The 14,702-nt window shown below is 49.0% G+C and overlaps 1 protein-coding gene across 15 annotated transcripts in view; it reads left to right on the forward strand.

Annotated features, from left to right (window-relative positions):
- Positions 1–14,702, forward strand: part of St3gal3 (ST3 beta-galactoside alpha-2,3-sialyltransferase 3) — a 194,163-nt gene that overhangs the window by 91,580 nt on the left and 87,881 nt on the right. For all 15 annotated transcript variants that reach the window (XM_060379725.1, XM_021644546.2, XM_060379727.1 and 12 more), the window contains one exon: positions 9,274–9,316. In XM_060379725.1, coding sequence (XP_060235708.1) covers positions 9,274–9,316 — 43 coding nt within the window. The remainder of the gene's footprint in view (positions 1–9,273; positions 9,317–14,702) is intronic.

Here is a 14,702-nt window from a genome sequence, read left to right on the forward strand (position 1 = left end):
TTGAGGAGAGCCAGAGTTTAGTTCCCAGTACCCACGTCAGGCAGTTGGCAGCTTCCTGTAATGCCAGCCCCAGTGATCTGATGCCCCTCTGACCTCCTCATACAGAGACGTACACATGTCATAGAAAGAAGTAATAATAAAAAGTGTGTTTTAAAGCTGATTACAGGGAACCCAAGGCAAGTAAGGTCGGCTGTTATGTTGTTCTCTTAGAGGGAGGTTAAGCAGGCTGAGTACACCGCAGGCCAAGTCAGTGACCTTGAGGTGTGTATTACCAACTCGGCTAAGAGGTCCAGCAAAAGTTCAGGTCTGTAAGAATGTTTTCATTAAAATGCATCACCACAGTCGATCTCGTGCTTTTTCTGAAGCAAAGCAACAGTGCTGACCTGACCTTGTCTCTCTGGCATGTTCTTTATGGACACACACAACTAAAATTTGAAATCTATTTGTTTTCTTTTGTATGTGGGGTGTTATAAGTTTTGTTTTGAAAAAAAGGATCTTACTGTGTAACTCTGGCTGGCCTGGACCCTCTTATGTAAGGCTGGCTCAAACTCACAGAAGTCTGCTTGCTTCCATTTCCTGAGAGATAGCATTAAAGGCGTACACACACGTGATCACATCCAGAGAAATTTTACATTTTTTAAACAGCAGAACCAGTACTTGTTTTTGTTTTTTGATTTTTGAGACAGAGTTTCTCTGTGTAGCAGCCCTGGCTGTCCTGGACTTGCTTTGTAGACCAGGATGGCCTCGAAGTCACAGAGATCCACCTGCCTCAGCCTCCCCGAGTGCTGGGATTACAGTCATGCACCACCGTGCCCCAGTGACAGAACCAATTCTTGAGGAAGCAGTTTATCTATTTGTGTGTTTGCAGTGTTGCAGATAGAAGACAGGGTCTCCAGCATGTTAGGCATTGGTATGTTCGAGGTAGCATTTCCTCCACCCCAGCTTTACCCCTGCCCAGCAGTTCTGACATTTGCTAGATTTCCCCCTTGGGTGCATCTATTTTAGTATTCTGAATATTCTGTATGATGAAACGGGAGTGTGCCCGACACCCTTGCTGTGTGCTGAGGACAGAGGTTGAGGTTGTCCTAAGAAAAAGGCCAGCCAAACTATCTATCCATCTCTCTGGTGGGATATGAGAGGCTTTGGAAACTTCGGAGTCTGGCCGACATCTCAGAAATGAGAGCAATCACGCCACATCAAGGAGCCGGCAGTTTTGTTACCAGAGGTTAGATGCTCACATTCCCAGCAAAACTAGTATTTTTGAAAAGGTACTTTTTTGCTGGGCAGCCTTCCGGAACTTAACTTTTAATTAGACTGGGATTGGGGGGCCTGCCCAAGTTTGGAGCCCCCCCCCCGGCCCCATCTAACATTTTCAGAAATGGCCGCCGCCTGCCTGAAAGGATGTTCTCTGCAGGCTGGGTGTGGGTGCCCTGCCCTCCAGTGGGTTCACAGTTAGTAACTGCGCTGTTCGAATCTTCTGTGTTCCCACTGGTCTTACGGTCTGATTTTTCAGTGGCTTGTGTGTTTTCCCGTAAAACGACGTCAGACCTATCATGTTTGCCCTTGTTCCTATTAATTCTGATCAGTTCTGCTTGTTTGATGTGTGCACACAGCTTGCTTGTGGCCTGTTTTTGTTTATGTCCAGTTTCTGAGCCTTCCTGGAGTTTGTTCAAATTTTCGAGGTTGTTTTTTTCTTCCCCCTCAATACTTTATATGACTCTTACTGTAACTCAAAGGGGCATACTTAATCCCTTTGTAGGATCGGTGGAAACATTAACAGTTTACTTCAAAGGCTTCCAGCATCTGAAAAAGCACTTTGTGCGCCCAGGGCTCCGGCCTGGTGCAGGTGCTGGAGAAGGGCAGAGCTCGGCATCCCCCGGGCCACTTCCTGCCGGGAACAAGGCACAGGACACACGTGTGCTCCTTGGTTGGTGGATTTGTTATCCTGCATTTTCTGGCCTGCCTGAAGCAGGAGACCCAAGCCACCGAGACTAAACATTTTTCCCTCAGTGTGCAGCTGCTGGCTCGCCGCTGTGCTGTCTGGGAGAGTGCCCTCCACTGCTGCATCAGCCGCTTGCGGTACCCGTGCCTATGAGCCAGGTAGATCAGGAGTCTGAGAGTCTCCCAACCTTAGGTAGATTTGTGCTCAGCGTGGTGAGACCGGGACCTCCTGCTGGCTACCCCAGAGGCAAATCATCCGTGAAACATTGGTATGTTCAAGGTAGCATTTCCTTCACAGGCAGCCACGGGCACCAATTCCATGAACTTGTCTATATCAAGCGTGGAGCTCTGGAAGCTCAGGGGGTCTTTGTGGAGGAGCTGAACGTTCAGGCCTTTAGAAACGAGGTGCTGACAAATCAGGAATCCTCAGAGGGAACCCCAAAGTGAAAGGCAGAAATTGAGAACGGCAGAGCAGGGAAATTAAACGGAGGCGTGGACAGTTCTGTCTGAGCAGAGTCATGAGAAATGCTCGGTGGGTGGGTGCCTGCAGTGTCATCAGCTGGGTGGGCTCAGAGTCAAGAATGGCCAGAGCAAGGCAATCACCGTTGTGAAAAATGACATGCCCCGGGAAGGCAGTGGACCGTGCCCGTCACTAACACTGCCCTCTCACAAGTAGAAAAGGACAAAGAAGCCAGGTTTCAGGCTATTCCTTGGGCTCCCCTGGTCACACGTCTCATTCAACATATCTATGGAACTCCAACTTTGCACCCTGTGTTAGATGCTGGAGATACTGGGATGAGCTTTGCCATGTGTGTCTGTGTCTGTGTCTGTGTGTGTCCTGTTCATGGAAGTTAGTTAGGTTTAAGTGCAAACAGCAGCCACTGACTTGGACTAATCTTTAAAGAAGGGAATTTCTCAGCTGGGCCTGGGCACCTTAGAATAAAAAAACAAAACAAACAACAAAACAAAACAAAAACAAATTCAAGCACTTGGCCCCCGGGAGTATGAAGGGCAGCTCGGGGGCTCTAGGTTGCAGAAACAAATGGTCCAGTTCCTTGGCAGGGTTTTTCTCCCTGTGTCAGTAAGTGAAGGGGGAAACGGAACACAGCCAACCTCACCGGTTAGGTGTCCGCCCTGCAGGCACACATCCTGTTGATGACCTGCCACTTGGCCTGAAGCAGAAAAGCAGTTCCCTGAAGGAAACCAAGAGACTTGTATCTGAAAGAGCACAGACCAGTGGATTTGCTCTTGAAGGCTACAAGCAAGCAATAGCCAGAAGGCAGTGAGGGCTGCCTGTCCGGTGCAGAGCAGGGTGTGGGTGCTTAGCTGACAGGTGGGATCAGAGAAGGCAGTACCTACCCAGCATCCCCTTAACATGTCAAGCTGAGCAACCTAGGTCTCTGTTCGCTTTCTAGTGCTGTGTTAAAACCCCAGGACCAAAGTAACATGGGGAGGAAAGAGTTTATTTCAGCTTACAGCTTGTAGTGTACCGTGCGGGGAAGTCAAGGCAGGAACTGAAGCAGATTAGTGCTGCTTTCTGGCTTGCTCAGCCGCCCACCCAGGAATGGCGCCGCCCAGAGTGGGCACGGCCCTCCCACGTGAACTACTGCTGGAGAATATGGTCCCCAGGCTTGCCGCCAGGTACTCTAATGGAGGCCTTTTCTCCACTGAGTTTCCATCTTCAGACGACCCTGACTTGTATCAAGTCAACAACAACAACAACAAAACAACAAAAAAAAACCGAAGCAGCACAGTGCAGTTGTGGGAAAGCCCAGAGGACCCCTCAGGACTTCTAGACCAGCTGAGGAGAGGTGCTAGCCAGATGGTCCGGAATTACAGACTGAAAAGGAAGACTTACACCACGTCAAAGAGGGTGGGCGAGACACAGCCTAGCTAGGGCAAGAAACACCCTAGTAAGAGAAGGCTCTGAGCCAGGGTCTGAAGAATGCAGAAAATAACCAAATAAAAAGGCTGAGCCACTTTTCAGGTAAGAAATGCTCACTGTAAAAAATAACAATGACAAAAACCATGTTGAAAGAACTCCTCGCTTACTCACCTAAAACCCAAATGTGGTAACGCATGCCTGTGGTCCCAGCACTCCAGCGATTGACACAGGAGGAGTGTCAGCTCAAAGCCAGCCTCGATCACATGGTGGGACCCTGCCTAGCCCCGCGCTTCCTGCTTCTCCCTAGGAAAATTGGTTGAAAGAAGACCAGAATGGCCAGCACAGGGGAGAACATAGTGCGAGATAGGTCTTGAGAGGAAGGGAAAGGCCACACCACAGAGTTGCTTTTTATACAAGACTATCTGTTGATGTAGCCTTGATGACGGCTGTGCTTTCGAAGTTGGGCATCTGTATATGCATTGAGGGACATGAAGGCACTACAGAGGACATGCTTGTTCTAAGCGGAAAGGCTTCCCATCCGGGAGTGGCTAGAGATGAGGCTAAGAAGATGAGTTGGAGGTCAGGCCTGGAGACTTAGTATACTGAGTCAGGAGGATCTCAAGTTCAAGGCCAGCCCAGGCTATGTAGTAAGATCCTGTCTTAAAAAAGAAGACACATTAAGAGGTGGCTGCGTATTCTACAGAGGTGAAAGCAGTGGTGGCATTTCAGGAGCAGGGTCTGTGTTGAGAAATGAAAGATGAGTTGGGTATGGTGGTGTGTGCCTGTACCCCCATCTCCTTGGAAGACTGAGTTAGGAGGGTCACTTGCATCTAGGAGTTTGGGGCCAGTGTGGGCAGCATAGTGAGACCACGTGGAAGGAAAGAGAGAGTAATTGGTGGGAAGGGGGGTGGGAAATGCTCAGAGTGAAGGGGGAAATTATGGACAAGAGTCCGGAGATGATAAGGATCATAAAACAGTTCCTTCTGGCCAGATCATAGGACATGGAGGGAATGAGGGAGAGCCAGATTGAAGGATTCCTCTTGGGTTTCAGCACATGGGCCAGTGAATAGTGGTGTCCCTCGTGAAGGTGAGGACCTGGGTGTTGGTGAATGTGATGAAAACGAGTTGCGTGGGGCATCTTCAGTTGCCGTCTTTAATGACTGGTGAGCATTGTAGTAAGTGGGACTGATGGGGTGGGGGTGAGGGAGCGGCCTGATGCTCACGAGAGATTGGTTAGGTGAAGCGGACAGTTGTGCCTGGTAAGGTGAATGAAGTCTAGACTGCACGAGGAAAGAGTGAAGAAAGAAAAAATGACAGGAAAAAACAAAAAAGCTTTGCAGACCTTAAAGCAAGGATGCTGAACTCTTAAAAAAAAAAAAAAAAAAAAAGAAAGAAAGAAAAAAGAGCAACCAATGAGGTTAGCCCCTTCCCTCAACCCAGCTACATACCTGAACAGGTCCAGGCCATAAAGGGAAGGAGAGCCAAGGCTCTTCCTAAGGTGAGGAGACAATTGAGAAGTTGAGGAAACAGGGCAGATCACCCAAGAGGAGAGGCCTGGGCTCACAGGGCTCCAGAGGAATGCGGCGAGTCCCCCTGGACCGCTGGGTTGATATGTGGAGACTGAAATTACAGAGAACAGGAAAGAACCCCGGAAAGAAGTGTCACCGAGGGTTGGGAATGGGGGGGAAGGTTTATAAAACAGCATTCCATCGCGTACCCTAAAGGGTTCTGCCTCTGTGATGAGGGCACACAATTAACCCGAGAACCAAGGCCACCCCTGCCTCCAATCTAACCCACAGAGCTCACAACCCAGCCTTGTTAAAATGATCGAGCTGTTTCTAAGAATTCAATTCTACCCCAGAACAATTAAGGACTCCCCCTGTGCCAGTCTAACAAGGTAAAAAATCTGTATGGCTGCCCACCCACCATGGCTGCCTGGTAATTCAGAGAGGCATGAAAATGAAGTCCCAGAGAAGGAGGGGGGGGGATCAGCAGAAGCAAGCCTTAAGCCGATGTGACTATCAGCATCAGTAGACAAGAACATTATAACGTATTCCATATGTTCAAGAATGCAGAGAGAACGCTTGGGAACGTTAAGGAAGGGCATGGGAGGTAAAAAAGGAACTAGATATAAAAAGAGTGGTGTCTGAGATGAAAAAATACACTGGCTGGCTCATCGACCAGTTAGATGCAGGAGGAAAAAAAAAAAAGAAGAGAGAGAGAGGGAAGTGAACTAGAAGATGTATCAATAGAAACTATTCCAAATGAAATGGAGTGAAAAATTACTAGAAAAACAATAGGCAGAGCCTTATTAAAGCGTGGGACTTCCAGCAGCCTGACCCGTAATTGAAAAAGGGGGTGAGGGGAGAGGAAAATATTTGAATAAGTAACAGCCAGGTTGTTGGTTTTTCTTCTTCTCCCAAATTTGATTAAAACCCACAGAACCCAGGACCCTCCACAAACCCCAAACGGAGAAAGGCTGTGAAACCACAGCTCGGCGTATCCCTTCTTCCCCCGCAGGCAGGTGTCCTGAGAGCAGAAGCAGCTCCCCCTCCCCCAAGAGCCTCAGGCAGAGCAAGGCCCCACAGGACAGAGCGGGAGGCTGAGGACAGACAGCGGTGAGAGCTGCAGGCCCAGGGAGCACTGTGAGCATGATTTGTAGGACGTTGTCGGGGAAGATGAATGAGGGGAGAGAATAGGGCCGGTGGCCCGTTGTTCCTCAGAGGTTGTCCTACCGTTACAAGGGGCCTTTGCTCAGGACATTCCTTCTGGCACACTCCCCTCCCCACTGTGTGTCATGGAGACTTGCCACTTTCACTAGCTCCTTCTCACTGACTGAGATTCAGACCAGATGAAGAATTGCTGCAAGCAAGCCTGGCCCACACCCACCCCTCACTAGGGGTTTCCAAATCAGAAACAGAGGGGACGAGTCGCAGTCCCTTTTTCATGATGGTGCTAAAAATACTGACCTACTGACATGGGTGGCGGCCATGTTGGGAAGCTGTGATGTAGACTGTGGGGAGACTAAAGCCAGCCCAGGGGAGGCCCAGTGGTCTGCTGTGGTTGGTTCTGGCAATATCCCAGAGGCCTCTGCAGTCAGCCCTTCCCACAGCTTGTGTATATGAACCAAAAATCGTCCTATTGGGTTGGGGGTGGGAGCCCAGCCTGCCTAGCATGAGTGAGGCCCTGGGGCCTTTCTCCTCCCTACTGCAGAAACCCAAAACAACAACCAAATAAATAATCGTGTAAATCACCGTTTTGCCACACCAGAGCAGCTGCAAATGCGGGGTACATCTTGTGATAACCACAGAAACATTATTTATTTAAATTCCTTCTGTCCCCTGAATGCTCTCAGTGTACAAGTCCAGTGAAGCTCTTGACATTTCTGCAGTAACAAAAACTCCTGCCCACTCTGACTGGCAAGTCTAGAGTTAGAGCATCCGTTTCAACTCACTCAGAGCTGGAGTTCTGAAGCCAGGGGTGGTGGTGCACACCTTGAATCCCAGCACTCCACTCTTGCTTTTGACCTACCCGAGAGCCCTCTAGGCAGATGTTTTGGGGAAGCAACTAAGGTATCCCCCCAGCTCATTCAGGCGTCCCTGCAGCAGATTCTGAGAGCACAGGCCAGCCCCCGGGGCAGCTACCCTGCTGTGGTAGCCCAGCAAGTGTTCCTAGACCTGGCAGGTGGCGCCTACTGTGTCTCCAGACCGTGAGGGGCCTGTGTGAAGTGTTTCTTGCCAGCCTGGACTGAGAGGCAAGACGGCACGCCCGGCTTTCCAGAGATGTGTGGTTCACGACAGTTCTCAGAGGAGTTTTTCAAGCTGTCTCTTACCTCTGACAGCTGGCTTTCCTGTGTTTAATGTGAGGAGGGGCTTGAGCACTCCTTTAGGTGTGAGATTCATCGCTTGAGGGGCTGGACGGTTGTCTCGGGGGGTGAAGGGTGTGTGCTGCTTTTGCAGAGGAACTGTGCTCAGTTCTCAGCACCCACACTGGGGGGCTCACAACCACCTAGGGTCTAATGGGTCCAAAGGGTCTAATGCCCTCTCCTGCCCTCCTCAGCCATCTGCACATATGTGCTCATACAGACACACAACCACATAGACATAGACACGTCTGTGCACGCAAGTGCACTCACACACACACACACACACACACATAAATTTAAGTAAGAGGAATTCATATGTTAAAAGCTTGGCTGAAATTTTCTTTTCACATTAATTTATTTTTGCTTATGCTTGTTGTGGCCAAGCGATTTTGGTAAGAGCAGCCAATGAATAGATGTCGTGCTCGTCAGCTGTCAGTCTAAGGCAGTTTGCTTACAGTTACCCTGCTGGTCCAATCCTGCCGTTGGCATGTTTCGGCTTGTGTACGCAATCTGTAGATGCTATTTGTTCAGTCTACCACCCTGCTTTATAGAGCGATGAGCTGTACCTAAACAACAACATTCTCAGCTTAAAAACATTACCAGATGACACGGTAACTCAACAGGGCTCAGTTCCTAAGAACTGAAGAGAATGTTCTGAAGTTTATGTCTCTGAAGATAGGCTGGGAAGGCGTAAGGTCCGAGTTCAAACCCCCACCACTCACATAGAAAGTTAGGTGTGCTTGCCTGGAACCCCAGCACTGTGGGAGCAGAGACAGGGGGATTGCTGGCACTTGCTGGACAGCAGCCTAGTTCCAGGTTTAGTAAGAGACCTTGACTCAAGGGAATAAGGTAGGTGTGGGAGTGATAGAATAAAATACTGGATGTCCTCTGCTGGCCCCTGTAGCCTGCATATCCTTCACATGTATAACACACACATGCACACACACACACACACACATCTTTCTGACTTGCTCCTCCTGGCTTGCTCAGTTAGCTTTCTTTTTTACAGCGCAGACATACCTGCCAGGTGTGGTACCACCCACAGTGGACTGGACCCTCATATATCAATTAATAATTAGGAAAGTGCTTCATGGACCTGCCCACAGGCCATTCTGATTGAGACAACCCCCAAATGACACGCCCTGAGATAACCTTGGGTTGTGTGAGCTGACAGCTGCCTCTAGCTAGGAGACCGGCTCATCGAACGAATTCCGTGTGCTCAGAGCTTCGAGGAACGTGAGATGGTTTCCAGTATCCTTCTTCAGAGTCCAGTCTCTGATTTGCCACATTTCCGTTTCAATCGCCAAGTTTAATCCAGAGAGCAATTCAGTCTCAACAGACTGGATGGCCTAGAAGTCCTGGAAATCTTCTGAACCTGGCCCTTGGGCAAAATAAATGTTCAGTAGATGTTTGGTAACTTAGATTTAGTTATGGCAGATGTGTTTGCTTCTGTTGCGTGAAGCACTTGTATTCCATATTCGTTCCCAGGCACTGCCTGCCCGGGTGGTGTAGGTCTGGGAGTGCACCCCACAGTGGCAGAGGTGGCTTGACTTCCGTGACATGCTCTGCTTTTCCTTTTCAGAGTATGATCGGCTGGGCTTTCTCCTGAAGCTGGACTCTAAACTGTAAGTAGAGTGGGAGCACGCTGTAGCTCCATACAGACATCTGTGAGAGCTGGGGTCTGTCTTGGAAGGTTCAGCCCTCTAGTTCTGGGGGGATTCCCTGGGGCTTCTGTCCTCAGGTTGTAAGCAGAATCCTCAAGCATGTTACTGCCTCCAGGGGCCTGGGCCGGATGGGGTGGTGGGTATAAACTGAGGCCTTATGTTAGGCTGGCACAGGAGACTCATTACAGAAGGCCACTGCAGGAGCTTGAGGGACTGGGGGACACCGGAACAGCTTTTCCAACAGAGTGGGGGTGATGGAGAAACTGTCAAAGGTGCCCTCCCCTCAGACAGGCGGTCGTGGGCTCAAGTCTCCAACTTCTGCCCTTTGAGCTCCTGACTCTCCCCGCACAGGCAGACGTTTCTGTCTGATCCACGAAGGTTTGTGCCCCGCACCCAGCACGGCCTCTTCTTGCTGGACCGTTTGGAAAACCCCAAGATCCATTACTCTGTACACCAAATTGTCTCTTCCATGCTTCCTTTGAATTTCGTAGCCCTGTTGCTTGCCAGTTGTCTGGCTGTCCTATAATTAAATGAGTGATGGTTATTAATTTATTAAGGGCATAGACTCAGAGCCAGGCAAAACCTGGTTCAAATCCCAGATTGCCACTTAGTGAACTTGTGATCTTGAGCAAGCTCCTGAGCTACTCTGAGCCCACTTCCTCTGTAAGATGAAGACAGTATACGCTCTTTACAAGTTGTTATAAGGATTTAATTGACTTAAATTAAGGGACTTTTGAGCACTGCACATCCAGTTCTCCAGCACGCTTTCCTGGTCTCTCTGGTACCTAAACAGCATAGGTAGAGGTTTGTTAGATGTTCATCAACCCCTGAATGCTTGAAGAGATGGATGGATGGGTAGGTGGATGGGGGCGGGGGATTGGTAGATGGGTAGATAGGTAGATGGGTGGATAGGCAGATGAGTGGATGGATGGATGAACACAAACCCATTTGACTGTCAGACCATGAGTTGGATCTCTGTCTGTTCTGTTTGTTCATGCTCTATACAAGACCACTCATATGGCTAATCTTAGTCTCTTCTGTCGTTAGCTATCCTTTGTGCTCCTGTGCCCCTAAGTGAGACAAATGTCATGGAAGATCAGAATTGTATTTCTTTCCTTGCTCTTTTGCATAAGGTCTTATACATAGCTGCTTCAAATGTCGATAGTCACACCTAGGTTAAATCACTACGTCAGGAGCTGTGAGGCTTTCCCGTGGAATTGCCTGGCAGCCAGCCCCTTTTCCTGGAATCTTGAGTCTTGGCTCTGGGGCCTCAAGCTGTGGGTTCAGGCATTGTAGCTGTCCCAGCTTTTATACATCTTGGAGGCAGCTGCCAGGGAAGAATGGCCTGCTCTCTTTTTACAAGGCAGGCAGAGAGATGCTAGGCCCATATTAACATCTGGGGAATGAGGCTTGATTGTGCTAAAAGAGTCGCAGGCATCCTTCTTAGAAATGTCCCCATTTAGTGCCATGAAGATAAAAACACAACAAAACACATCATGTATAAGCCATAAGCAAGTGAAATGCCACCAGACCAGAAAAGAGACAGTAATTACCAAGTCAGAGCGTATGGATGAACAAAGGGGATGCTACCGCAGACAGACTAACCACAGTGTTTGAGCAGTCTTCACAGTGAAGAGGAGGACACTCCACTGCTCTCTTGACAGTTGAGCAGCGTGGAATAGATCACCGGGTATCTTGCTGCTGCGTACCAGGCCGGTTCCATGAATCGTCTGTGGGGACTTGGATGTTGGCCCAGCAACTGACTTGGTCCTGTATTTAACTCACGTTGTGAGGGGGAAGCTAGAACCTTCCTGTCTCTTGCTGCACAGGCTTTTCCAGTCTGCTGCTTTCTTCCGAGGGAAACACAGATGTATTCAGGGAGAGGCTTCTAGGTTAAGGATTCGGCCGTGTGGGCCGTTCCTCAGGCATGTTTCCAGCTCCTGACAGAGCCTCTTGTGGTTGTGTGGTATTCTGTGTTTGCTGTAGAGGGGGGACACAGCATGGATCGGAACTGGGCCTGAGTTCTGCCTCTGTCTCTTAGTGTTATGTGACTTTTAAACAGCCCATTCAAGCTTTTTGAACCTCAGTTTTTCCTTATAAAAAATATAGACTATTCACTTACATTCGTTGTTGTTTATGGAGAATAAAAGAAAGCATTGTATAATCTATTGTAAGTGTACAAATGGAAGGATTTCTTTGTGTTTATCTTAATTTGGGTTAATTTAGCTTCTCGAGTATAGAATGTATATGTTCTGAAAAGTGTCAGCTGTTTTCTCTTTAAATACTGCTTCAATACCATCTCTACTTTCCACACTCATTACTCCTCAAAGTCTCTGGTTAAATTTTAGAGCTTCCCCTGATAGCCTCAGGGTCTGTTACCTTCTCCATATTTTCCACTCTTTGGTCCTCTCCATGTTAAACTCTACCCGCAGAGGACTCTGTGTAAGAGTAAACTAGAACTAACCCTGAGCCCCCAGGCCAGGAATAAAGGGGGCTTACCCTAGCTCTGAGCGGATTAGGCTAAAAAGTTGTGGAGAAAAGCGCTTGCCTTTCATCGCCAGCGTACCTGTTCAAGGAAATGAGGGGTTTACAGTAAAGAGTGATGCGCAACGGGGATGACAAGCCACCGTCAGTAAGGACCATGGAAAACAGCGGGTGACGGGAGGGAGGGAAGGGGCAGAGATTTCTCACATTGAAACTGTTATAAAACAGTCCTTTGTACCACACAAGGTTGAACTCCGTACATAGAATTAAGAACTGCGCAACAGGACCTAGATTAAAAAGAAATAAAGTGGGCTGGCAAAGTGGCTCAGCCAGTAAGGGTGCTTGCTGCTGAGCCTGCCGGCCTGAGTTCAGTCCCTGGAGCCCACGTGGTGCAAGGAGAGTTGCTTCCCGAAAGCTCCCCTTTAACTCCCACACTCAGGCCATTGCACACGCTCACCTACCACAACCTCCTTAACGAATAAACTTTAAAAATAATGAGTGAGCTTCTAGAACTGAAAACTACAGTAGCCAGACTTTACATCCTAATGGAGGGGGTTAGCTGCAGAGACAAGCGAAGACTGCCAGGCAGCTGGAAGATAAGCCAGGCAGCAAAGCTGTAAAGGTTTAGGGGACTTTCCTTCTCTCCATTCCTTCCTTCCTTTTCTCCTCTCCACCCTCCCTCCCTCCCTCTCTCCTGCCTGCTCACCTGCCCACCCACCATGCATGTATGTGCCATGTTTGGAGAGCAGAGGGAGATGTTGGGTGTCCTGCTCAGTCACTCTCTATCTTACCCCTTGCAAGAGGACCAGTCTGTCATTGAACCTGAACCTCCATGCGAAGGTTAGCATGCAGAAAGGCAATACTTTCTGGTAGCTAAAAACATAAATTGTGAATGCCAGGCATGTTGGCACATACCTATAATCCCTGTACGTGGAAGTCAAAGAGAGGGGGAAATCTTCAGTTCCAGGCCAGCCTGGGCTACAAGGAAAAACCGAGAAAACAAAAACAGGGCTGGCAAGATGGCTTAGTAGTTACAGGCACTTGCTACCAAGCTTGCTGAGCCTAGTTTGGTCCCCAGGAACCACATGATGGAAAGAGAGAACTGACTCCTGCAGGTTGTCCTCTGACCTCTCAAGTTCCCATACTTCACACAATAAGTACATAAATAGCGATGAACTAAAAATTTTAAAATAGAACTAAAGAGAGGCTCTGGAATCGGGCGTGGGTTTTAAATGTCCATGCCTAGGTCTACATCTCACTAGCTCTAATCTTGGGCTCTTATTTTATCACTAAGTGTCAGGTCCCCACAAGAGTTCTGACCCAAGAATGAGATCCAGCCCTACCCTGTCTCTTTATTGGGGTCTTTAAAAAAACTATTTATTTATTTATTTGCTTTATGTGCATTGGTATTTTGCCTGCATGTATATCTGTGTGAGAGTGAGCACAAGAGTGGTATTGCTGGGTAGATGAGCAATGCATGTTTTGTGTTTAAAATAAGGCTGGTATGTATACTGATGGGTAGGATGGATGGAGGAGTGTGAGGGCCATGCCAGGCGTCTCCAGGTGCGTGGTATAGAGAAAAAAAAACCCTTCACAGAAGGCGACAGGCGTGGTATTTGCAGAGGAGACCTAGCTTACTCTAACAGAAGGTAAAAAGAACATTCACTTAGGAATTTGCAGATACAGAGGAATGAAGGTCTGGAGGAATATAGTGGAACCCTAGGAGCAAGGTGAAAAAGGTTAAAAAAAATTCAGAGTGCCCTGAGTTGAAGATGAGAAAGCTACCACAGATATCATGGGGGGAGTAAAAAAGAATAAGGAGGACGTGAGGCCGGCAAGGTGGTGGGTGCTGTTGGCTACAAGGTTGCCCAAGAACTGATCCCACCCACCCTCAGGGCTGGCCTTTCGGGCCTTAGTGCTCATAGCCACAGTCTGCTTCACGAGTTCAAGTCTGGCCCCGTAGGAGGCTGTAGGTTGTCTGAAATGCTTTGGAGCTTGCTCCAAAGTCAAGAGTTGGGAAGAGCTCAAAGATAAACATGGCCTGGACAGCAGGGGGGTAAGCATGCCTCTTTCATTCAACAGAGATCTTGATAAGTCATTGTATAATGAAGACTAAGCTGTTGGGGCTGGAAAAGTGGCTCAGTGGTTAACAGCACTTGCCCTTGCAGAGGCCATGAGTCCGGTTCTTAGCACCCACGGTCAGCGGCTCACAGCCAGGCATAACTCCAGTCATGGGACCTGTCACCCTCTTCTGGCCTCCTTGGGCACTCACACACATAAATAATAAAAATAAAATCTTCTAAAAATGATGTCAGTGAGTTCCCATCCCTGTGAGGTACTGTGTGCCCAGGAGGAAAACAGTACAGCGAGGGGGTGTCGTGGAGGTCGCTGCCCGTGTCAGTGGGAGGTGCCGGCAGGACTCCCTGGGAAAGTGATGCCTCAGCAAAGACCGAAGGAGGTGACGGGGAGACCTCGTCCCAGTCCCGAGGCAGAGCGTCCCACAGGGCGCCCTGAGGAAATCTCAGTCTCGGTCAAGAAGGTACCTCCCGCTAGTCCGGGGAGAGCAGCCATCCAGATGCCTTGGAAGAACCAGGTCCCCCTGCTGATGGGTGTGGTTCCTGAGCTTTCATGAGCCTTCCGGAGATTGAGTTGATTAAATTCGGGTTTTGCCTCTTAGCTGGGTTTGGGGAGGTGTTCTTTGTGGTGTGGTGTTTCATAGTGTGCAGGCACACAGGGACTTAAATGCTCAGCCTGATTTCATGATAATTCTGTGCAAAAACAGGTATGAATGAAGTCCCAAACCAGTGATTTTTAGCCCCGAGAACCCCATGAAAACCAGGCCAGTCCAAAGCGCTGCCGGAGG

Source organism: Meriones unguiculatus, chromosome 3 (genome assembly GCF_030254825.1).
Source record: "Meriones unguiculatus strain TT.TT164.6M chromosome 3, Bangor_MerUng_6.1, whole genome shotgun sequence".
Lineage (NCBI taxonomy): Eukaryota > Metazoa > Chordata > Mammalia > Rodentia > Muridae > Meriones > Meriones unguiculatus.